The sequence below is a fragment of the Orcinus orca genome, chromosome 1 (genome assembly GCF_937001465.1).
Source record: "Orcinus orca chromosome 1, mOrcOrc1.1, whole genome shotgun sequence".
Taxonomy (NCBI): Eukaryota; Metazoa; Chordata; class Mammalia; order Artiodactyla; family Delphinidae; genus Orcinus; species Orcinus orca.
Window position 1 is genome coordinate 177,109,059 of NC_064559.1, and position 25,703 is coordinate 177,134,761.

At 50.5% G+C, this 25,703-nt stretch overlaps 1 protein-coding gene and 1 long non-coding RNA gene across 6 annotated transcripts in view; both read right to left on the reverse strand.

The window, feature by feature from the left end:
* Window positions 1-1,088: 1,088 nt before the first annotated feature.
* Window positions 1,089-25,703, reverse strand: part of KDM4A (lysine demethylase 4A) — a 42,920-nt gene continuing 18,305 nt past the window's right edge. For all 5 annotated transcript variants that reach the window (XM_033421899.2, XM_033421900.2, XM_033421898.2 and 2 more), the window contains 11 exons: window positions 18,610-18,730; window positions 15,116-15,297; window positions 13,369-13,573; window positions 12,821-12,897; window positions 12,076-12,131; window positions 10,316-10,424; window positions 9,790-9,975; window positions 6,741-6,911; window positions 3,190-3,309; window positions 2,573-2,665; window positions 1,089-2,437 (listed from right to left, as the gene is read on the reverse strand). In XM_033421899.2, the coding sequence (XP_033277790.1) occupies window positions 2,297-2,437; window positions 2,573-2,665; window positions 3,190-3,309; window positions 6,741-6,911; window positions 9,790-9,975; window positions 10,316-10,424; window positions 12,076-12,131; window positions 12,821-12,897; window positions 13,369-13,573; window positions 15,116-15,297; window positions 18,610-18,730 (1,461 nt within the window). In that variant the 3' untranslated portion in view covers window positions 1,089-2,296. The remainder of the gene's footprint in view (window positions 2,438-2,572; window positions 2,666-3,189; window positions 3,310-6,740; window positions 6,912-9,789; window positions 9,976-10,315; window positions 10,425-12,075; window positions 12,132-12,820; window positions 12,898-13,368; window positions 13,574-15,115; window positions 15,298-18,609; window positions 18,731-25,703) is intronic.
* LOC117200125 (uncharacterized) lies at window positions 7,110-9,782 on the reverse strand. Its single transcript, XR_004481561.2, has 2 exons — window positions 8,884-9,782; window positions 7,110-8,795 (listed from the first exon to the last, which is right to left on the reverse strand). It is a non-coding gene; the product is annotated as an uncharacterized LOC117200125 (long non-coding RNA).

Below are 25,703 nucleotides of genomic sequence, written 5' to 3' on the forward strand. Positions count from 1 at the left end.
ACTCTGCTGGGGTTACAGAAGGGACTACCCTGCCTGTCCTTCAGCAGGGCTGGGGATGGTAGGGTCAGTGAAATGTAGGGAGGTCTGGGACCCTGCCAAGTCTGGGGAAGTGTTTCTTCCCTCCAAAGATGTGTGCTCCCAGGGCTTGCCAATCCATTAAGGCCTGGCTCTGTCCACGCTCACCTGGGAATCCTTGGGTGCTGGACAAAAAATTCAGCCTCCATTTCTTGGCCCCAGGAGGGAACTGGCATAGAAAAGTAGGTATCTTTGAGACCTGCTGCTCCTCCCTTCCCCCACAATCAGACACCAGAGGTGGCAGCCACCTCCCAAGCCCCAGGACACAAAGAAGCATTGAGTTGCTGAGCTGACCCAAGATTCTCCCGCACCTGGCAGGGGCCAAGAAATAGGACCTAGTGCCTGGCTGTCCAAGACCAGCTGAACAGCTCTGCTGTGCCCAATTCACTGCCCCTCCCACCCCTGCTGCTGCTGCTGCTCTAACCTTGTCCACCTGGACCTCAGGAACCCAATGGGGGTCCAAGGGACCGGGTCTTCCTCCGGGGAAGCGTCTCACCAACTACAGGCAACTCAGAACAGCTTCAGGACCCAAGGGAAGTGCGCACGGGGTGGGGGGCAGGGGTTGTCAATCCCTTGCTTTTCAAGCACCTAAAATGTACTGCCTTCTTTCAAGCTGGTTCTACAATTTTTATGGAACGGACACTGGCATAAACTTACACCTGCTCGATGAAGTTATTAACAAGTGGGGTCAAGATGAGAGAGATCAAACTCAGTTTTACAAGTTGTGGAAGTGGTCTGGTCCTTCATCTATCACCTCTTCCTTCCCATCTCTAGGGCCAGAGAAGCAAAAGGAGGTACTCACGGCCAGAGGTGCCTCTACTTCCCAGGTCCCGCCATACAGAGCCACAGGACCAGAACTTGACAAGGAGCCCATCTCTTTAGGAGGGCTTCCTAGATCCTGCCTTACTGAGTCTTCTTAAAATGCACGGCCCTGCTCCAGAGCCTATGACTCTAGATACACTCCCGGCCTGACCCTGGGCCACTCAGGCTCCTTGGGGCAGACACAGCCAATCCTCTGCTCAACACGTTTTATTGCTAAGGACAAGGTGATGCACCGGTTTTCAAAATAATTTGGTTTATAGCGTTCATACGTAACAAAAAAAGGGGAAGTATTAAAATCTGATTCTTGTATACATACGGTATAAGTGTGAATCCCTCCAACCCTGGGCCCAGGCAAACAAATTCATAAGGAGCAAAAACCTGTTTAACCCCTTCAGTGTTGCCCTCCAGTCCCACCCCGCTCCCAAATCAGCTCCCTCCCACCCCCAGACCAGGGGGCATATCTAAACCCACCCCCTGGCCTCCAGCGGCCCCAGTTCATCTTAACCCTCCCAGCCCCTGCATGATTGCAATTTTCTGTTGACAGACTCATCCGCCAGGCTCTGCCTGCTTCCATCATTAGATCCCCCTTCAGAGTATTCCCCACCCACACCCTTTAATACTGTCCACAGGGGCTCTGTGCCTAGAGTGATATGGGCACACACCCAGGTTACCCCTATCTTCTCCTTCAAGAGAAGGCAAAGAGGTGGCGTTAACTCCTTAGCATCTCATCGCTGCAGCTTTGCCAGCACTCTCTTGAGGCAGTTCCAGAGACAAACGGATGCCACAGCCATCTGCAGCCAACCCCCAGGGGCCCTTACTCAGTTCAGCTGAGGGCAGAATTTCACATTTTTGTTGCCCTGGATAGGCAAGGAAGAAAGTAAAGGCCAGGGGCTGGCAGAAGCTGGTCCAGACCAAACATACATACGCACACACACGCGCGCACACGCACACGCGCACACACACACACACACACCACACACACACACACACACACACACATAAATACAAAAAGGGGGAGGGGGCAAGCACCAGCACCTCTGCCTAGTTGGTGCAGGTGATTGTTAGGAAGCTAAGTCCAAGGCCAGGAACAGGGCAACCAGCCCAGCCAGCACAGTCGACCCCATTACAGACTGGGGCCCATGCAGCCACAGCGTTCCAGTGCTCAGCCCATCAGCTGGGAGATCAGCGGCTGCTGCCACATGTCCAAGTACGGCTTATTGTTTCATTACAGTGGAATGCGATGAGGGTGGGGTGAGAAGATGATGGGGTCGGTTATTTCATTCCTTTTCATTTTACAGTTCACTTTTAGAGACTTCAGAGTTCCAAGTGTCTGCTGTGCTGCGGAACCCCAGAGTGCTTTCGCCTTGGCAGCTGGGACTCTCCTGGCCGCTGGAAGCACCTACTCCATGATGGCCCGGTATAGTGCAGGCTCAATGTAATCTTCCCGGTATCTTGAGTTGATAACTCGTTGCCGTTTCTTTTCCTGCTTAACCTCTTTCTCCGTGAAAATCTCATTGAAGCGCATGTCTGAGGCTACTGACTACAGAAGAATAGGCAAACCAAATGAGCACTTTATGGCCAACCACCCCGAAGAAGAAAAGCCAAGGGACACATCCTTGCTGTGTTCCCTCCCTCCCAGATGGGAACCAAGGGCACACAGAAAGTACACACTCACCAGTCTAGACTTGACTCTCTTGGGAAGCTCTTCATCCAGCGTGTACACGTCATCTCTCTTAACCACAAGCTGTGAGCCATCCTCAAACTCCACCTACCAAGGAAACAAAGGCCTTTAGCTAAGATATCCCTGACTCTCTCCCTGGTCCATCACGCACAGTGGCAATTTCCTGCAGTCACAAGAAGGGTTTAGAACACTGAAGTAAGGCCTGCCATGTTTGAAGCCATACCTGGCAGACTGGACACAGGGCAGCCCCTAGCTCTGAAAAAGGTTGTCACTGATCCCTTGGCTCAGCGGTCCCCAATCCCCGGGCCGCAGACTGGTGCCAGTCCACGGCCTGTTAGGAACCGGGCCGCACAGCAGGAGGTGAGCGGTGGGCGAGCAAGCAAAGCTTCATCAGCCGCTCCCCACCGCTCCCCACCGCTCGCGTTACCGCCTGAACCACGCCCACCCCCGTCCATGGAAAACTGTCTTCCACGAAACCAGTGTCCCTGGTGCCAAAAAGGTTGGGGACCACTGCCTTAGCTCTCCCAAGAGCAAAGACTTCCTCTTGCTCAAGAGGAAACACTGAATTAATCAGGCCCCCTCCCCCATCCCCAACAAAAGCCTTTGGTTACCTGGTACATCTGGATGGGGTGAGAGGCCACAAACTTGGCTCCATAGACTTGGCCGTCTGTCCATCTCACTTGGACTACTTCCCCTTCAGCAGGAGGACCCAACTGGAGACAGTCCTGACTCTGAGGGAACATTAAGGAAGAAGGGTGAAAGGAAGGTCTACCTGAGAGACCTGCTAAGTCCAAGTCCACCCCGTTATCTCTGCTGGCTGCTGCTGCTTCTAAGTGACAGAAAAAAGCAGCCATAATAAACTTAATAAATGTAAAGGACATGTGCCATGATCAAGAGTCCGTCTCACGTTCCTTCAACTGTCTCTCTAAGGGACAGGGGGACAGGGCTCTGCCAGGAAGAAATACTCAAACTTTATTCAACTATTTAAGAAAAGGGTTCTTAGGATTTCCCTGGTGGCGCAATGGTCAAGAATCCGCCTGCCAATGCAGGGGACACAGGTTCGAGCCCTGGTCCGGGAAGATCCCACATGCCGCGGAGCAACTAAGCCCGTGCACCACAACTACTGAGCCTGCGCTCTAGAGCCCGTGAGCCACAACTACTGAGCTTGCGTGCCACAACTACTGAAGCCCACGCGCCTAGAGTCCGTGCTCCGCAACAAGAGAAGCCACCGCAATGAGAAGCCCGCGCACCACAACGAAGAGTAGCCCCCGCTCGCCGCAACTAGAGAAAGCCCGCGTGCAGCAACAAAGACCCAATGCAGCCAAAAATAAATAAATAAAAAAAAACAAATAAAGTTTTTAAAAAAAGGAAAGAAAAGGGTTCTTAACCTTTTTTTTGAAGGAAAGGTAATAAAAGACCACCTACCATGGGACCTGGCAAAAAACTTTAGGACTTTTACTCCCTGCAGACAGGGGAACCCTAAGGATGGGTGGAGTCCTTGCTGCATTCGCAGCAGAGGGCTTGGTATATAGTGGGAGGTCAGTGTATGAACATGGTCATGGCAGCTGAATAAAAGGTCTGATGGGTAGACCTGGGAGAAGGTCCTTGCAGACATGGCCCAAAAAAGTACACATCGGAGCGGAAGCAGAGCAGAGAGTCTAAAATGCTGTGATATTCCAACTGCTCTTATCAATTCCACTACATGACAAGAGTATGGAAGGTCCTACACGCCAATTCACTTACTGAATAGAAATGGCTCTATACTGTATTGCCAACTCATTACTGACAGGTACTCAGTAACTATATCGTGTATGAGTTCAACAACTAAGTAGAAAGTACTGCCCCCAAAAGAATCTGAAGTGGAAGTTTTAACTAGCCAAATATGTGATCTTTGATAAATCCCTTAAGTTCTCAGATATTAAGTTTTACTACAATAGCAGTTCTCCAAGTATGGTCTGCAGACCTTAGCGGGGGTTCCTGAGCGGGGGTTCGTGAGAGCACGATGGTTTTCACAATAATATTAAAACATTAGCCTCTTTTGCTGCGCAGACATTTCCAGTGATGGTGTAACACCTAACACGGGTGCAACTGCTGGTGCTTCAGCACAAATTGACGCAATGGCCCTAAGCTCTACTACTTGTTACTGCGTTCTTAACCACTGTGTACTCATGATTTAGGAGCAAAAGGAAAAAACCTGGTTTCATATAACAACGTCCCTTGATGAAGCAGAAAAACTTTTTGTGTGAAACCTCAATCTTTGAGTACATGTGTTAAGTACTCAAAAGACACTTCTGCTACACGCTGAAGCATGATGGTTGTCTTGAGGAAAAGCATGCTGTAACTGTTTGAGTTGTAAGAAGTAACTGCTTTTTCCAGGAAACACCAGCTTTATTTGAAAAAAATGACTGACAGACAAACTGTGGTTATTCAGACTTGAGTAATGGCAGACATCTTCTTGAAAATGAATGAAGTGAGCCTGTCACTTCGAGGAAAATGGGCTGACAGTATACTGCCAATGATAAAACCTAAGCTTTCAAGCACAAATTACAATTTCAGAAAAGTTGTGTCACCACCATGAGCTTGAAGCTCCCTAAAATTTAAAGATTTTTCTGAGCTTAGTGCTACAAATGAAATGATTTTTTTGGAATTGTCTAATGAAATTTAACAACATCTGGAAGATCTACATAGCCCATTGCACCAATATGGATGATGGTACAAAATCACGCATGAGTGCAAGAGCCATTCTCAGTGTAAGACAGACCAAAGAATGTCAATGTAAGAGGGTATGTTCACCAAGCTGCCTTCAGAGTCTACACTGCAGCTAACTTTTAAGAAACTACCACTCGTTGAGGTCTGGTGTAGTATCAAAGTAGAATAACCACAGTCATCTGAAAGGCTACTTAAATTTTACTCCTCACTTTTTCAATCACGTATCTGTGTGAGACCGAGTTTTCTTCACATACTTTAACCAAAACAATATATTGCAACAAACTGAAGATGTGATGTAAAAAAGGTTTGCACAATTGTAGAAGAGTGGCACTCTTCTAATATTTTTTGTTTTACTTAAAATAATTTTTCGTTTTAAAAAATGGATTATTTCAAATCAATTCACCTCAGTTTTCATTTCTAATGAGCAAATATTGATAGACATAACCCACAAAAATACAAGCTCTTTTGGGGTCCTCAGTAACTTCTAGAAGAGTCCTGAGATCAGTGTTCTCTAAGTCAGAGATACCACCTACTTCTCAGAGTTGGTATGAGAAGTGACCGAGATACCCGAGTAAAGTACTTAGCCTAGCGTCTGGCAAACTGGAAGAGCTTAATAAAGCATAGCTAGTCTACTGCCACAAACACTACTGATACCATCTTCACTACATGGAAGTCTGCCTCACAACTAATGAATGTACTTTTAGCAACTAAGTTGCTAACGTGGTAGAGATGTGGGAAACACCTGTTGTTTAAGGAAGACGTGGCTTCATTCCACTAGGCTGGTGCTCGGTCTAACATGAAAAGGTGGGGGTGGGGTGGGGGTAGTGGGTGGGGATGAGGATGGACGGACAGACGAACAATGGACAGGGGAAACCTGAACTGAGTGCTGAGTCCAGAGCCAGGAAACCTAGGATTGAGTCCAGGCAGGGCCCCCAGTGTCTCAGGTATTGATAACACAAGCAGGCCAGGGATATCTCCAAGCAGTTTCTATTCAGCCCCCAAAGGCATCAACTGTAAAGAACCAAAAGCAAATTCCATAAATCTACTAAGAGGGCATGGCAGAAAAGAGATAATTGGCTAATTCTCCCAAAATCACACAGCTACTAAGCAGTGAAGCTGGTACTGGCACACTGGTCTGATTCCAAAGCCTGGGCTCTTCTTCCACTGCACCAGAACACCTTCAAAGGGTAGTTTAGACTAAAATACAAGTATGTTTCAAAGAACTGCAAAAAAAGCCAATTCCTACAAGCTTCTAGAGGAAGCAGGGTACCCTAGCAGCACACGATATTCTTTGTACAGAAAGACCAGTACAGACACTTCTTTCTGTTTGGGGGCCGAATGATGGGACCATGGGCCTGGATAGAAAAGGCAGGCAGGCCCACAGCCAGTCTGCCAGTCAGATCAAGAAACTCCCCCACCCCAAAATGCCCATGAAGCTCCTTGCAGACATTACCACTATGTCCTCGGGATAGAGATTGTCGCTGAAGGAGCCGTCGTCAAAGTTGACTTCATAGAAGGTCTCCGTGGTGAGCCTTACCACCTCACACTGGTAGAAGCGCCCATTCTTGTGCTTGCTAATGACCTTCTGGCCCGCAGTGATGCTCTGCAAGGCCCCCTTGGCACGCTGGAAGAAACGGAGGCTTGGGTTATGGCCACATTGAGCTGACAGGCCTAGCGAACGGGGACCAAGATCAGGGGGCTCTTCTTTACCAGGGAAAGATAAGCGTGAGACAGGAAAAGTAAAAAGGAGCGGGAGATGGGAGCTGAAACAGGTCTTTCCAGATGTCCACACCCCAGCCAGGACACGGAAGAACCTAGTGTCATATTTTCCCCATAAATATAGCTCCTCCCTCATTCCCAGTCCACAACTGGTCCTTTACCATCCTGTCTCACCACAAACTCCCAAAACAGACTCTTGTGACTTCCCTGCTGTTTCGAGGAGCTGACCAAACAGCACCTACTAATTCACATAGTTTAGACATACATCAAAGTGGACGCTCAACAGGTGATCTGAGGCCCAGGGTCCCCACACAATGCTCCACACAGATCTTAGCACCAGCTCTACCCTCAGGGCCAGGGCACAAAGACTGAGGTTCCCTGGATGTCCTCAGCTGCACACTATACACAGCTCCACAGCTCTGCCATCTCTGGGGCCCTCACATCACCCTTCTTCTCATTCTGAACTTGTCGTTGATGCAAACGTAATCACAGAGCATCTGGTGGTCTTGTGTCCAACCGCCCCTCCCCAAGCTGCCCAAGCTCTGTGCTCCAGCCATGCTGGCCTCCCTTCTGTCCTCTGAGCATGCGTGCCAAGAGTGTTCCCACCTCAGGGTCTTTGTGCCTCTGTTCCCTCTACCTGAAAGGCTCTTCCTCAGTTATCTGCACATTGGCTCCCTCACATCCAAGTGTCCACTTATGGACAACCTTACTACCTCTCCTCCTCCATTCCTGTATCCAGCTTTACTCTTATGCCGGCACTTCTCCCCGTTTGATACACTGTACATTTACTTGTTTCTACGTGTCTTTCAACTACACTAAATGCAGCAGGAGGGCAGGCACTGTTGTCTTGTTCACCAGCATGTTCCGAGCACCTAAAACTGTGCCTGACATGTAGCAGATGCCCAGTAAGTATGTGAAGAATGAATCAGTGAAAGAAATACTCAACAGTACCCGTTTCCTCATAGCACCAGCCATCTACAGCTGCCAATGTGAGGGCATGGGGGGCTAATGACCATCACCAAATCACTACCCTGTTCCGACACAAAGCTCCTATCTCCTTACCACAGCCAGGACTCAATGGTACCTCAAGCTTTTATTCCTCATTCCCGTATCGACTATTTTTCCCTCTTCCTAAGCTCCTAACCCACCTCTGCCCACCTCCTGTGCTCAATAGAACATCTTTAATGAAAAAGGGGAATCCAGTCAGCCAACGAGGCCCTTTCCATGGTGGAGGACAGCTTGTCCTCTGGGCTGGTGCTCTACTGTGTCCTTCCTTTTATGATTGTTTTCACCACACTGTTGACAAGCCTTCATCAGCGTCTCCTCCACTGGACTCTAATTCACTGATGGCACTCTGGCTTCTGACCTGACTACCCATGGAACCCCCGGTTTGGGGTGCACAGTGACCACGCCAGCAGCCCTGTCTTCCCGACAGCACGTGGCCCTCCTCAGCCTCTGCTGGCTGCAGGGCTCTCCTTCTCTCCACGTCTCTCTGCTTCTCAGCTGCTTTCGCTGCTTCCAGCTCTACCATCTGCTCCTTATACTAGGAATCTCCAGAGTCCAGTTTCTAACGGGAATTAGGTTTAATTATGCTGTTAAAGGCTGATAATATCCAAATCTTAATCCAGCTAATCTAGCTGCCTCCTGGTACCTCAATCAGAATGTTCCAGCGACCTCAAAGTCTACAGGTCTTTCCCTCATTTTTATCTCCCCCACCTTCCTCTGCAAAACAGCCCTGCCCCATCTCAGTTCCCGATCGCAGTTAATACCATATTAGCATCCCTTCCACCTTTAAGGGAGTGGCCTGAGTCATCTTGAATTCACACTCCCATCTCAGTTCCCGATCGCAGTTAATACCATATTAGCATCCCTTCCACCTTTAAGGGAGTGGCCTGAGTCATCTTGAATTCACACTCCCTCGTCCCTTCCTCTTTCTTCATCCGCTCCCCATGGCAGCCCACAAACCCCATCAGTTCTACCCACTGTAGGATCCCAGCGTTGGCTGTGACCCTAAAGCTCTCCCTCTGTGTTCCCATTTCAGACCTCACTTCTCGCCTAGGCTAACTGGTCTCCCGGCCTCAAATTCTTATTCCTTCAATCTTTTCTGCAAACCACCACCAGAGTAACTGTTAAAAAAACATATAGCTCAAAATCATAATATTGGAAAAGTTCCCCTTACCTAGTGGAAGAGACATCAAACCCCTAAGTGTGGCAGCCCAGGGCCTTAATCCTCTGGCACTGCCTGCCTTTCCAGTACCATCCCCTGCCACGTTCCCAGAGCCAGTCTCACACGTTCCTTCTCCTGAGACTCGCTCATTCTGTTTCTGAAGACTTGACTGCACTCCTGCTCACAATTCCTACTTATTGTTTAAGACCCATTTAAGCTTCACCGTTCAGAGAAGTGCAAAAATCACTCCTGTATGGGGGTTAACGGTTAACTCTTCTTCCCATCAGTTCACAACACTTACAGAGCTTCTGCGATGTCCCTGACTCTGTGCTAAGCATAGGGACACCCAGATTAACAAGACATGGACCCTCAAGGAGTTTATCCAGGAGGAGAGGCAAACAAGGAATCAACCCCAAGCAGTTGGTTCCACTGGATTAGGAAGCACAAAGCAGGAAGTAGAGGATGGACAGGGGCCAGCTCCTAATCCCACACTCATTAGCAGCCTCCAAGAAGCACAGCGCTTGAGGAGATACTTGCTGACACAATAAATGCAGAGCCTGCAGAGAAAATGATCCCGGAAACCGTCGAGAGGACTCTAGAATGGCACCCTCCTCACCTCCAAATTAGGGATCTTGTGCCGAAAGCAGGTAATGAAGACAACAAAAGGCCAGTCATCTGGCTGCATCATCACTCCTGCAGCCTGAGCACAGCTCACGTGGAAGGCAGTTGGGCAACGGCCATGAGAACACTGCACACAGCAGCCAGCAGTTCTTTTCCTCCGTTTCTTACAGAAGACACATTTCTACAACACAGGAGAAGGCGGCCAATGATTCTGGGAACTAGGATGGTCTCCTCTACTGTACCCGCACCCAAATGCAGAGTCCTATGAGCAAGAGCCCACCCCCTTCCCAAAACACGAGGGTACACGCACCCTCTGTTAATCTCGTATCCAGTCACAGGCATCCTCACTAAGTAGTTTTAACCAGAGGGGGAGAATCGTAAACCATGACCGAAACTGAGGGGTAAAGGATGGCCACTGGGCCAACCAGGCGATGCCCTCCTAAACGCTATGCTCCCCTCTGTCCAGAGACTCGGAAACAGGGAAGGGATGCAGGGTCACAAGCCCATCTCTTTCCGCTTACCAGTTTGAAGCGGGGCAGGGGAATTTTGCTCACATCCACTGGACTTCTTTCTGCAATGTTGACAAATCTCGCTTCCAGAATCGCCACCGCACACGAGACATGGACCCACCTGTCAAAAGGCAAAGGCCACCTCAGTCCCCCTGCAGCTCCAAGGCCCTGTGGCCTTCTCTTCTAACATGGGCCTGTCTATAGCGTTTCCTCCCTTACCCAGCGTGACCACTGGACTTCCCAGCAAGTTCCTGGGACCCAGTGAGGTAAGACCAGAAGCGTCTCCACGCTGAGGAAGCAGAAGAAGGTCCCCACCACAACATCCCGGGTCAGCGCAGGGTCACACTTCTTACACACTCACTCACCGCCTGTTGCAACAGGAACAGAGCCACAGCTAATTGCGTGTGGCAGGTTCCAGGGAGTGAGAATAAATTAGAGAGCCCCATACACACCTCTTTTACCAGAGGACCTGGGCACTTCCTCAAAATATCTCCAGCTGCGCCCCAATGTACCGGTAATCCCAGCCCTCCCCATCCAGGCCTTTGGCCAGACCTCTCCCGGGGCCGAAGTGACCTCTCCCTTCCTCCACCTCAGACTCACTCGCTAAGGTCTGGCCCTAGCCCCACTTACTCTGAGAGGTCTGTTCAACGGACACCCTTAGAGAATTATTAAAGTAAGTTCTGGGCATTTGGGGAAACTGACACGCACCAAGATGAGATTAACTAAGACGGTGAAAACTCTCAGGATCAAGCCACGTGAAAACCTACAACAGACAGCGTTGTGGCTGCGTGGAAGCCACCTGCAGTGTGTGAGTGGGAACAGATTTGTTTTGCATGGCCCTGGAGGGCAGACCAAGGGTCATGAGGTAAAGGTGGGAGGTGCAAGCAGAGCCCTTTCCATTGCAAAAAAGGAAGAACTTTAACAGCACTGTCTTGCAATTCTGAGGAACACAGTGACCTCAAGTCACGGCAGCAAGTGCCTTTAGAGTGGAGGCGGCAAGCAGAGCAGCCAGCTATCTGGAACGGCATGAAGGGGATTCCTGTGAGGCAGGATGCCGGGCGGTATGTGTGCTTCAAGTTCCCACAGGATTTTAGCTGGAAGCAGGGTCTTCACTGCTGGTTCCCCATCGACCTGGGAGTACTCTCCCCTAAGCAGCCGGTCTTCGGGACGAAAACCTCATTCACCTTACATTTACTTCTACCTCTGAACCACTGAGCCACGCATGACCAAGCACAAAAATTCGGCTCAGTGAAAGCGAGCTGCCAGACGGCCAAGAAGCCCAGCTCTGGGCTGAGTACCCAGAACCTCTGTAGAATCGACTGAGTAGTGGGCAGTCATGGCTGGGCCCTCCTCAACGTCCCACTGTCCTTCTTAAGGACAGCTGCCCTCATTCCAAACAGCCAGGGAGTCCGCCTGCAGGAAGGGCTCACTAGCTCACAGCCGTGGCCACCTCTGTACCAGCCCCAGCTGTAACAAGGTAACTGTCCTCACTTCCTCCACGAAGCCCCCGCATCATCTTCACAGGGTCTTCGTACCCTCGTGAGTCCATCTTAGCTCTTCCAAAAGGAGGACGTTACTTACAAGGCTGCCTCAGAGGGGAAGCTCGGGTTGGAAAGTTCTGGGACTGCTCGGCTTCCCATCCTTAAAATTAGTCTTGGAGATGCTATTTCGGCCCCAAACAGTGTGCTTCCCAAGTCCTCGTCAGTCATACCGATGACGGCCACCGCCCTGGCGGCGTGCCTGCACTCGGCTTCAGAGCCCAGAGAACTCACCTGTCGTCATTGGCTCTCTGCAGGGCTCCTCCTCGTAATGAGCACAAGCAGCAGTCCTGCCAAGAAGACGGGGAGGAAGAGTGGTCACCGCCGAGTCATTAACGTCCCATCTGCTCTCCCCGCCACTTCCTGCGGGCCACGGTAGCCTCCACGTGAGAAAGCAGCCCACAGCAGGCGGGGCCTCGCCTGCACAGACCTTGTAAACAGGACTCCCCTGCAGGAAGACAGGGAGGCCACTCGGGGCTGAAGTGCGCCAATTATTCTCCTGACTTAACATGATCGTCTTCGCTGGTACTGTTAACAACAACCGTAAGCAAAGTCACGGGTGATACCCTGCTCAAGCTGGGGGCATTACAGGGCTCTGACTGCCTCCTATGTGGGTACTGCCAGGTTCCAGAGAGAGGGGAGGAATAAAGGGAAAGCTACCAAATGAACCATCTGAGTCCATTTTGATGCTCCAACCAGATGGCTCAATTCTTTACAGGAGGTTATGGTCCATCCACAGGAAAACCTCTACTTGGTCCTGACACGATGAAGCAAACACAGCTTCCAGACTCCATCGTGCCCTGCCACAGGTGGGCAGCAAACACTCTCATTGTCGTGGGGATTTACTCCGACAATGCTCACCGACATCACTGTGTACCAGGCACTGCACAGACCCCTGGGACATAGAGTCCGCGTGAAACAGTCCGATCGTGAGCGAACTTGTCTCACAGGGAGACAGCAACAGCATGGAAGCACTCACCTCTTCCAGGGCATTGGCCGAACACCGAGAACACATCCAGTCTTCAGAAGCCTTTGCAGGGGGCACCCCGTAGCAACCTAACAGGGACACCGAGGTGAGCAAATTAAACCCAGAGGCCAGAGTCAGAAGGTAGACCTGCAACTCTTTTCCAGACACTACTTCCCAAAGCTACAACCAAATCTTACAGAAACCCCTGAATTCTAGCATCAAGGCCCCCACAGGTCAGCCATACAGTATGGCCCACAGTCTCAAAAAGTCAGAAACTAGATTCACTGCTACCAACACCTAGCGAGCAGCAGAGATTAATCCCCTCCTGGTATCTACAATCAAGGGGACAGCCCAGGGTAGACAGTACAAGCACGGAGCCCAGAGTCACAGGAAACTCAGACTCAATCAGCACCGAACTCCAAGAACAGACACATAAGCCATCTGCACTGGGGAGCTGGGGAGGTCACTGGGAGGTCGCAGGGAGGCCAAGAGGCGGCAGGACTTCCAGTCAGACGGCCCCACCCCTGGGACCGGACGCAGAGAAGAAGTGAGGCACTCACTGGCATGGACCCGGACGCTGCACTTCTTGCAGGACACTAGGATGCTGGTGCCGTCCTCCTCTAGGTAAGGGGTGGACAGGTTGATGTCCGTGCTACACCCAGTCGAGGTGAAGCACATTTCTGGAATCAGTGGCTTGGTCCTCTGCTTCTGGGGCGCTAAATCTGGAGCACTGCCGCAGTTCTGACTAAGGCTTCCAAACTCCACCTAAGGAGGGAGCAAGTGCACACCTCAGTGAACAGCCCCGTGTCCTCAGCTCTCCGCCTGCCCCGTCAGCAGAAGGCTGCTCTCTTCCTGACAGGGCACCCGCTAGGCTCCCGGGTGCACAGCCGTTATCCCAGGGCCGCTAACTGAAGTTACCACCAATGACTCCAATTCGATTTCTCACAGCAGCATCAAACAAAGGCCCCCGGGGACAAGTGAGAAAAGGAAGCGAGGTAAGAGGCAACTGGGATTTCAATCTTCCCAAACCAAGTGGTAATAAAATGCACTGAGAGGCTGGTGAGGCTGCTCTTGGCGGCTCCCCTCTGCGACGCACGGCATGGGGGCCCCACCCAGGGAGAGGACGCAGAGCAGGTGCTTCTGTGGGCCAGCACTGATTTCCTCTCGGGGCCCATGTCAGCAGTCACCTGAGCTGCAGCACTGTCACGTGGCTGGAGCCCCGAGAGCCACTCCTGGCTTGGGGCCCCCTTGGGAAGAACATTATGTCCATGTACTTCCCTTGGCAAACAGCCTGACTGCAAGAATCTGCCGCTTCTGCCGCTGGATGGTACCATCACCCCCGTTCCAAGGACGGGGCCCAGAAACATGTCACCCCCCAAGCCTATGCCATTCATGAAACTCTGAGCCCCTCAGCAGATCTACTGGCAGTACAGCCTGGCCATCTGGCCTGCTTCCCTCACAGGCAAGGGCACACTGAGATCTTTTGGGTTTGCTTTTGGTCAATGGAAAGAAGGAACGAGTTACTAACTCAAAAGTACTCTGGTCTGAAGTTTCACTCTTTGGCAAACATGAACCTGGGGCCCTGCCAGGCTCAGTGGCAGCCATGCTACTCTAACCACCATCAGGGGACTGATTCTCTACATGCCACCCTGTGTAGGTCCCAGCTGAGACTGACCTGGTCATCTGGCACATGTGACTTGTGGGTGCCTTCCTGGCCCCCTAGAGCTGGACCCAAAGAGACCCATGACGGTGGAGCCATCAAATGCCCCAGGAGTGGGAGGGGCATGGCTAAGCTCAGCCAGGGTGCTTTCCCATCCCCCTCCCTCCTGCAGGCCCTCTGCTCCTACACCTCCCAAATTCCCTTCCGCTACTGCCAACATCCGAGGTGGCAATGGGAAGGGAAAGAAGAGACAACACTGGAGGAACTGGCTCTTCACCTGACATTCAGAATGATTTAAAGAAATCCCCTGCTCTCCAGACTGACTGGCAAGGTCAACAAACCACCTGGAAGGAATCATCACTGACTAGAATAACAACAGAGCAGATTCCTCAGCAAACAGTGTGAGTGCCAAGGGCAGCAGGGAATCCCCCAGAGCCTAAGCCACACCCTCAGCTCTTCCCCAAAGCATTCTCAAGGGAACACCCGCATTGCTGCATGGCTATCTGCCTGGTGAAGCCTTTCCAACACGTGGATGGGGCAGAAGACACTAGGAAAACATGCCTTTCCCAAGCTATGTCCCCACCATTAAACCTAGCTTTCCTCTGAGCGCTGGTCCCGGGTAAACAGAGGGGACGTGGTGGGCTTACCTGATGGTAAGTCTGAAAGATCATGCAGACGGCGCAATGAGGGGCCTGCTGGGCCATGGCCTCGTTGAATTCCTTTTCGGCCTCAAAGTTTGGAGGTCGGTTCTGCCACAGCTGGCTCAGGGGCTTGGCCCAGGCCTCCGTCTCCTCAGCCTCCTCCTCGGGGGTCCCCTGCTCTGATACATCTAGAGGAAGAAGCAGGGGCGTGAGTCAGTCAGCACCGGCCCTGCACAACTATGGCTCTGCCCGGAGAGCCGACGAGCTCAGCCCAGGGCTCTGGTCCCAGGTTTGGACTAACCCAAGATCCTATGGGTGACAAAGGCAAAGGGCAGAGGCGATCTGCAAAAGACTCCTTCAGTACTTGGACGATGCTGTGGGGAGCCCTGCAATGACCTTCTCACTCCTTCCCAGACAGGCGTACTTTCCAAGAGACCCTGGAGTCCTACGCTGAGTAGCCCAAGGAAAGCTCTGGAACATACCTACGGAAGACACCCATTTATGTGTTTACTCCTTGCAACCCAAGCTCAGTGCAAATAAACAGTGATCTGCTCCGCCTTCAGTCATGTTTAATCCAAAGGGATCTGGCAGCTGCCAGTGCATGTGACCTCGGTGAAGGGTACCATAGCATATCTAGGCCGACACAGACAATTAAAATCAACCCCTGTAAGCCCCGTCAATCAGGCCTAGCCAGGAGCCGTGGTGCCAAAATCCAAGCACAGATATTTTCTGCATCCTGGCCAGAACAAGAGTGATCGAGACAGGAGGGAAGAAACAGAAACGGACTGCTCACAATCACAACAGAAAACCTACCACACTGACATCTGCTCCGCTTATAAAACCAAAAGTGGCCAAGAATCGTCCTACGTGTGAATACTGAACGAATGATGAAAATGTTCACTATGTTAAATAAAAACTGTAGGAATCAAAATTTTACAGTTTACATAGATAAAACTTCATTGAGCTATACAGTTAAGGCATATGTACTGCACTGAATATGTTATGTCTCAACTGAGAAAAAATGTTTTCAGTGGAGAGAGGGGTGTGTGAGACTAAAAGAGACTGAAGAAACTTTCAAATGCAGTGCGTGACCCTAGTTCGGTTCATACTGGTTTAAAGGGAAAAAGCTATAAAAACACATTTTTAGAATGAGCAGGGAAAGACGAATATGGACTGAGAATCAGAGGACACTATGAAGTTACTGCTTACTTTCCAAGGTGTTATGACAGTGGATTTTATATAGGAGACAATCCTCCTTAGGAGATGCCTATCGGTGCACTTTAAGTGAAGTGACTTGACGCCTACAGCTGACTTTCAAACGATACAGCAAATATGCATGTACTTGTTCGTACGTAAGCAACGCACAGGGAGAGACAAGTGATTATGGCAAAATGGCAACAGCTGTTGAATACTGGAAGCGACACAGTATTCTTACTGTTTCAACTTTTCCACGTTTGAAATTTTTTAATCATAAAAAGTTTGAGGGAGGTATATCACGATCTCACGTTATTATACAAAGACATACAGGGACATAATTTAACATCTGATGAGGACAGTCAGGAAGATTAACACATTAAAGTGTTCACGGTAGTCATCTCTGTAGGGTAATCTTGCTGTCCTCTTTGTAACTTTTTCGGCTTCCCCAGTTTTCCACAGTCTACATTGCTTTAGCGCATTGGGGAGAAATGAAGAAGCTAGGCTGCTGCGACCCAGAGGACCTGAGACCCCCACAGGGGCTAGAGGAAGACCCCAGAGGGCTTCTAAGACTCTGCATGGAAGTCTGCCTGCTTCTGGCTACAAGGTCTGAAGAGGCTTTCCCACCAAGCTTATCATGATCTTTCTACCAAGGAAAACAGTAGAGATGGGCATCGACATCAGATCAGAAAGGGAACGTGAGGTTTGTGGAGCAGAGGAAGGGCTGATGAGACTCTAGGCTTTCCATGGGCGCAGGCAAGGACAGGACAGGGTAGGAGGAGGCTGGGCATCAGGCAGCAGTAAAAAGGGGCCTGGTCACTGGCGGATCTTACGGGGCCTGTGGGCTCCAGGCAGCACAGGAGACCACACTGCGCTGATGGCGATCACTCCCTGAGCTCCAGTTCTCCTCTGCATCCCTGCCTACTCCCCTCTGTCTCCTTCACAGGCTCCTCTTCCTCAGTTTTCCTAACCCCTGCCTCTGTGCCCTCTCCCCGAGCAGCCGCATTTAATAGAGATAACAAATACCACCTCCACACACCCCAAGCAACGCTAGAACCCAGGGAGGCACTCAGCTCAGGCTTCCTCTTCCTACCACCCTCACAGCTCCACGTCAGGTTGCCAAATCCAGTGGACTTTATCCTCCCAACAGGCTCACCACTTCCCCTCCCCAACCCCTACTTCCACTGTCCTAGTTCAGACCCTCATATCTCACAGAGGCCATGACAAAAGCCCTCTGCTCCTAAGATGCAATCCCTAGGAAAAATCTTTTTTTTTAATTAATTTACTTATTTATTATTTATTTTTGGCTGTGTTGGGTCTTCATTGCTGTGCGTGGGTTTTCTCTAGTTGCGGTGAGCTGGGGCTACTCTTCGTTGCGGTGCGTGGGCTTCTCATTGCGGTGGCTTCTCTTATTGCAGAGCATGGGCTCTAGGTGTGCGGGCTTCAGTAGTTGTGGTACGCAGGCTTCAGTAGTTGTGGCACGCAGGCTTCAGTAGTTGTGGCACACAGGCTTCAGTAGTTGCGGCTCGCGGGCTCTAGAGCACAGGCTCAGTAGTTGTGGCGCACGGGCTTAGCTGCTCCACGGCATGTGGGATCTTCCCAGACCAGGGCTCGAACCCATGTCCCCTGCATTGGCAGGTGGATTCTTTACCACTGCACCACCAGGGAAGTCTAGGAACAATCTTTCTAATGCAAATCCAACTGCATCACCCCTCTGCTTAAAACACTTGCAGGGCTCGGAACGCCCATGGGCAAAGTCCTCTGGCTCACGACCACCTCACTCCTCCTCCTCTGCCCATCCCACCCTGGCCTGGCCCTGTAACGCCAGCCGCAGCAAGCTGGTTCCTCTGAGTATAACTTCCTGCTTGTCTTTGCCATGGTTACTGGCACTGCCCAGTCTGCCTGGATTAACATCTCCTCCCTTTAGATCAGTGCATTACCCTGTGAGCTTCCTGAGGGCATGGACACATCTCAGTTATATCTGTCACCACACATTCAGCACAGGGCTTGGTATCAGTTACAGAACCTGCTATCCTGAAAAATCAGCCTTGGACCTCCTCAAAGAGGGAAGAACTTGCATCCAATTATCCCGTATTAGGCACATTCCAAGACACTCAAACGTATAATGAAACCTGATTATAAATCCCATAACCTGAAATCCTACCCTCTTTATGGAGTATCTGGGAGAAGAGCTAAGCCACAGGCCCACCCCTGGCCCTCAGCTTGGCCCCCTGAGGTCCTGTCGGAGGAGGTCCTGATGCAGTGAGAGCGGCTTTCCTCTGGTGAAGAGTGAAAACAACACTTACCATCATCGCTGACGCAATCCTGCAACACGAGCGGGTGGTGGCGGGGGAGCTTGCTTAAGGGCTGACGACGGCCCTTGGACTTCTTACTCTCCTCCAGAGAAAACATGTATTCATCCGCAACCTGGACAAACCACAAGAAGGAATCAAGTTGGTCTTGCCTCCACTTCGGGATACAGCAGAAGTTAGTCTTACAATAAAAACCAAGGGGAAAAAAAAAAAAAACCAAGGGAAAGAGCGGGGCAGAGAGACACAGAGAAATGTAAAACCCGACATGGAAAACACGCGACTTAGAAAAAGCCAAAACGACAGTATCATGCAAACCAGTGTAAACCAGGATTATATAAACCGTTTAGGGCAAAATTTGTGCCTAGTCAGTGTGGGTCCCGGCCTTCTCAGAAGCAGGCTGAAACAAATGTACCAAAAATAAACCTACTCCAGCTCTAAAGGAGAGCCCCTTCCTTCAGCTCACTGACATGTGTCCACGTCTGAGAGCCCCAGAGGCCCCTTTCCTTGGACCAGGAGGCCAGTAGCACCCGTTACAAAGTATCAGGCAGCTGGGCCAAACAGGTTTGAAAGGCCAGAGCACCCCTCATTCAAAGGGGTGAAGAAGAGCGGACCCATTAAAAAGAAAGTAGGCCACGTCTCCTCAGGCACTGTCAGGACCTCAGCTCTAGCTGATACTCTTTGATCCTCTTCTCCAGGGAAGAACGTCGGCCAGGACACAGAGCGCCTCTGAAACTCTGGCCCACTGCAGAAGGAAAGGTTGATTTAACACTGCATTTACATAATGTCAGAGCAAATGTAATTAGGTTTAAGGTGTACAGGACTGAACCAGTAATACCACATCAGAGCTTCCTTCTAACCAACATATTTAACACTTGGTTATGCTGACATTAGGAGACACGGGTTATAGCAAAACCCACTGAGCAAAGAAATGAGGCCTGGAAGAGGGCCACTTTGCAACCGTGACCAAAACCAATGCCTTAGAGTGCTGCAGAGAAGTGTCAGCACTGCGGTGCCACCTTGGAGAAGGGACACTGGGCCTGCAGACTCCACGTGCAACTACACAGAACCCCAGGACTTAAGGCCCACACTTGGAATGTCAAGAAAAACCAAATGCTGAGCAAATCACAGAGCCCGCTCTTCTAAACATAAATTGAGGGTCTATTTGCCTATTCATTCAACAGATATTTACCGAGACCCTACTGAGTCGGAAGGTCTGCCCAGGGAAGGAAGGTGTGAAGAGATGGTACCGCTAGGATGTGCTCCCTGCTTACGTGAGTGACGATGCTCACGGCAGCGTGCCATGCGGTGGAGGAGTAAGGATGGTAGGGGTCTCCTACCAAGGAGGTCCACGAAAGGCTAACACAAGCACAGACTTTAATCAGCCCTGAACTACACCAACAGCCTAAACCAGCAGTTTCCAAAATGCACATCAAGAGGCCTGAGAAAGCCTCCATCAGAGTGAACAGGCAGGGCTCCGTTCCAACCACAACAGCCCTGCTTTTGATCTACATTTTTTAAATGAATAAGAGGTCACTTAAAGAAGGGGTTCTTTGTCTAAAACAAACTGGAAATACCAAATTTATCTGACAGTGTTACCAGGAAAATAAAAAATGTAGGGATATGCACCCCAACACACGTATACTTACTGATGAATTACATACACTAATGTACTTTAAAACAAAACACTTTAAAACAAAAATAGACTGTAAAAGGATTAAGATAAAAATAAAGTTCCATTATTTGATTCCTGCATCCCCGTAATCTTCTTGCATCCCCTACTACGAAGACCACCTAGGTAACAGGCCTAAATGTGAGATGTGGCAGAGACCAGGAAGTAAAGGCATGAGAATAAAGGAACCAATGAAGGTGGGGATTTCCAGTCTGGGTCTCCAAGGTGAGAGAGACTAAGAGGGCTCCTGTGGATGAGGGGGGAGTGGTAACAAGCCAAGTTAGCCAAGTTAAATGTGCTGCGTATGGTACACACAACACGTACCTGTGGGTCCTTCATCTGGATATAATACCCAGGGGGCACGAAGAAATTCAGCCTGGGAGTTCAGAAAGGTCAGAGCAAGAGCTGTGGATTTGGGAATCCTCAACATCGGGCTCGGAATTTAAATCATGCAATGGATGAGATGATCAGTGGAAGATAAATTGACTGAAGACCAAGCCTTCCAGGACAGGAGTAAGAAGAAAGAGGAGATGCTGGGGGAAAGGGGCCCTCAAGTGGGAAACCCACAGTCCAAACACTACAGAAGAGCTGAGCAGGCAGTGGCCAAGGGACTCAGCAACTGGGAGGTGCCAGGACTTTTTCAGAGATAAGTTCCAGTAGACACACAATAAGGAACTAGGGAGTGAGTACACACCACACAGACTATTTTTGCAAAGACCAGGAAAGGAATGAGATGGTAGCTTGAGAAGGAAATTTCCTCCAATTGTATTTTAAGATAGGGGCTTTGTGAGTATGGTTTTATGGGTGAAGAAGCTTGTCCCCCAAAGATGCAGAGTCCTAATAATCCCTGTGAATACGTTAGGTTAACATGACAAAGAACTGTTACGGCTGCTAATCAGGTGACCATCATCCTGGATTATCTGGATGGGCCCAATGTATTCAAACAGCGCTTAATAATGGAAGAAGGAAGCAGAAGAGTCACTGTCAAAGGGAGGTGACATGAGCAAGACTTGGCCAGATGTTGCTGCCTTTAAAGGTGGAAGGCAAGGGCCATGGCCAAGGAATACGGGTGCCCCCAAGGACGCTGGAAAGGGCAAGGAAATGGACTCCCCACAGAAAGGTACAGAGCCCTGAAGACATCTTGCCTTTAGCACCATGAGGCCTATTTCAGACTTCTGAACTGAAGAACAAGAAGATGGTAAATCTGTGAAGTTTGTGTAACTTGTTAAAGCAGCAACAGAAAATGAATATGGGGCAGGAGGTGGAGACGAATCATTTTACAGGCAAGCACTGGAGGAGGTAGAGGGGTCAGGACCAAGAACCCCAGAACTTGGCTTCGGGAAAGGAGGAGGCCGCCTCTGTCCACATCTGTTTAACCAAAGGGCTTCCCGCGAGCCCAGCAGATATGCCCAGCATACCATGCCTGGTGCTGCGGCAACGCAGAGATGGTGATATGGGATTTCTAACCGTAAGGGGCTTACAACCCAGCCAGGGTCTAAGTCTGCCCTTTCTGCTACCATCACTCTGCCTCTGACCAAAGCGGTCAGATCTACTCAAATATTTGAACATCCTCCCACTTTTTCTCCTCTTCTGGCTAAATACTCCTCCTCCAGTTCCCCACAGTGCTGCCTTTCCCTGCAATGTACTCCAATTTCTAACTTCCCACAGGATTTAATAGAAAGAGCTGGGTTCAAATCCTCGTTCAACCATTGAGCCAGGTGAGCCCGAGCAAGTGGCAACCCAGTAATAAAACGGGGTAAAGAGCACTGCCCCTCAGAGCTCTTTGTGAGGATGGGGTGGGATGGCATGCAAGGTCTCCCAGGCCGCTGCCGGCAAGAGAGCTGGAGCTCCAGGCTCTCTCTCGAGTTCTCTGTTACCCCCGACACGTGGGTTGCCAGGTCAAGGTCAATGTTCTTGACGGGGCTTGTTCTGCACAAAGAACCAAGTGTTCTCTCTCCTTCTTTAGGGAACTCACTTTTTCAAAGCAGCCTGAACTAACAAGAACTTCTGCAGCAGACACGTTGCTGTGAAGACTCAGGCGGTGGTGCTTCAGCAGTCAGTCACCAGGGGCCCTTTTACCATGGCCCCTGACACAAGACGGCAGCACGCTAACTGAATAGCAGATGGCCCGAATTACACCTTGGGGGACGCTCAAAGTGAGAGGAGGGGGCCCACAAGGGTGTTCTTCAAAACCCAACTGTTTCCAGATATAGACACAATGCTATTAGACCTCTCCAGGGACACGCAGAGTGCCTCAGCTTCTGCCCAAGCCTTGACTGTCAGTCTGCCATCCCACCCAATCAATCAACCCTCAAGTCAGCTTCTTACTGGAGCTAAACTTCCATTCGGTCCACCCATGTTTACAGAGGCTCCTGGGCCAGGCCCCGGGGACCACGCCAGTGCCTCAAGAGGCGAGGCTGGATGTGGCCCAGTACCTAGCTTCTAGAAGTGCACCTTCACCCGCCTGTGACAACCGCACCCAGACCAAGACAGCGTCTTAGACAAGGAGCGAAGTGCTGGAGGGACTGGAAGGAGAAAGGGACGCAGCTGAGAAGCAACGAGAGGTTTCCAGGAATACTGGCTTTTGAAAAGGAGCTGGGCCCCAATGAGCACCGGACTGTTCCAGGACAGACAAGTGCCTCTTCCCACCTCAAAACTACCTGCAGCCTGCTGATGGCTCCACAAAATACGAAGGCACTTAAGGCCCCTGAGCTGTACACTAAAAAAGAGCTAGAGTGGTATTTTATGTCATGTATATTTTACCACAATAAAAAACCCACCTGCAGCCATCCTCTCCTGTGCCCGCCTCTGCTAGAGACCCCAGCCCTCCCTCCTGTCAGAGCTCCCCACCTCTCCCGCCCTCATTATGTCCCACCGCCCCTCTTTAAAACAGGCCCACTCGAAAAAAAAAAAAAAAAACAACAGGCCCACTCGGCCAGCTGCCACCATCTTCCACCCTCTCCTCCCCGGCTCTGCACACACGACCCTCTCCTAGCTCCTGAACCTCTGGCTGCTCTCTTCTGCTTGTCCTTCTCCTTCCCGGGCCCTCTACCAATACCCGCACTGTGAAAACTGTTCTTCATGTTCCACGTGCCCCACGGGCGAACTCTCCCACACCCACCGACACCCTCCAGGTGAAGGTGACTCCCAAAACTACCCACCTAAGGTGCGTGTATGCACGTCTCCAATGCCTGCCTCACAAGCAGGTCGCACTCAGCATGCCCCAGGCTGAACTCACACCTGAGTCACACGCAAATAACCCCCTTCCCTTTTCCTGCCACCTCCATCCTCCACCGATACTCCCCTGTCCATCCGGTAAGTAACACGAGCCAGAATTCCAGGTCACCCCTGCACTGCCCTCCCACTCACCCCACGCCAGCCCCCGGCCCCGCGCTCCCACCTTCCAAGCAGTCATTACCCCAGCCCCCTCCATCCACCCCTGCCAGCACCTCACGGCTCAGGTCCTCACCACCTCTCAGACTAAAGGTACAGGTTCCCAACTGATTTCCCTCTTGCAAACCATTTTTCCTCCTGTCCTGAAGGAGCAGTATTTGATTATAAAAGTAACACGTATTCATAAAAAGTATTCAGACAATTTATAAATGCAGGAAGTGAAAATCATCTATAATTTCATCTTCAAGGGAACCTCTGCTGTTTCTAATTTTGCCTCCTTCTTCCCCCAAAAACCTTTATACTCCTTCCAAAATGATCTTCCAAGACATCAATGCAAAGCTTAAAAAACGCTTCACTGGGCAAAAGAACTGACAGTTTCTTTGAGTGAGTCAGTGGCAGGTGGACAGAGGGGCACTGCTCTAGATTAAGGCAGACTTAAGAGACATAATGAACAGACATAAGATGTAAGATTAATTAAATCTTGATTCAAACAAACCTGCTGTAAAATAAATTTTGTTTAGACTACTGGGGAAATTTGATTGTGAACTGGGTATTAGACGATGCTAGAGAATTTCTGTAATTTCGTTAGGTATAAAACGGCATGGTGATTAAGAAAACACCCATATTTTTTAGAGATACACACACTGAAGTAGGGAAGAAATCACATGACATCCAGATTTGCTATAAAATACTTCAGCAAATAAAATAAGGACAGATGGGGACTTCCCTGGCGGTCCAGTGGTTAGGACTCGGCGCTTTCACTGCGCCAGAGGTTCAATCCCTGGTCAGGGAACTAAGATCCCACGAGTTGCACAGCCACAAAGAAGAAGAAAAAAGAAAAAGGACAGATGAAGCAAATGTGGCAAAACGCTGACAACTGTTAGATCTTGACGATCAGTATTTGTGGTTCATTGTATTATGCCATAGGCATCTTTGTGTATTAAAAAACGTGCTATAGAAATCTTCAATGCATCTTTGTGTATTAAAAAATGTGTTTTAGAAATCTTCAATCTCCAAAAACACATGGCAGGGAAACTTTCACTGCCCCCGACCCCGACTCTCAAGTCAAAGAGCCTCCGAACTCCAGGACCCGGCTCCTGACACAGTCCACCCGCTCCTCCCAAGGCCTTCTCATCCCATATGCCTGAGACCAACAAAACCACTGTGGACCCCCGACCTGCTCTGACCCTGGCATGAGCCCCCAGCACCAAACAGAACCCTCTCCTCCCCTAGATTTCCGCTCCATTTTCATCCCATCCTCCCAGCATGCTCCCGCTAAGCTCCTTCCCCTGCTGTCTCTCTGCCTCCTCACCCCAACCCCAGGCCGAGCTGCAAACTCTTCCACTTGTGCTACAATGCTCATCACCAGGTACTAGAATTCCCTGCTCGCATCTATTTGCCTAGACTATGAGCTCCTTGAAGGCACAGTCCTAGCCCAGAGCAGACGTACAAACCATTACAGAGTAAAGCGAAGAGGACGCCAGCACGTCAAGGGGAGAGGTGGGAGAGATGGCAGGTGACCGAGCGGAGAAGTTATTACCATCAGGCTGCAGCTGAGAGGTCCACACACAAACAAACAAGAACCAGGAAGACACGCTACGGTTCTGGAGCAGGGGCTGCACGAGAGAGGCGTGTCAGAGAGAAGCCTCCTCTCCCAGCCTATTTCCGCGGGAGGAGTCCTGGCTTTCATTTCCTGGCATCTGCCTTCTGCAGAGGGAGTGCATTCCTGTGCGCACAACACACAGAAGGTGAGTGGGAAACTCTCTGCCGCTGTGAGAGGGGCCTGAGTCGTCCAGGGCCACCTGTGACTAGGTGGGTCATCTGTAATTGAGGGTAAAATGAGTGGCAGGGCCATTCGGCCACAGGTTAGAAGCCACTCTCTTCAACCATTTTAACCGGTAACAAAGTGGCATTCTGGGCTTCCCTGGTGGCGCAGTGGTTGAGAATCTGCCTGCCAATGCAGGGGACACGGGTTCGAGCCCTGGTCTGGGAAGATCCCACATGCCGCGGAGCAACTAAGCCCGTG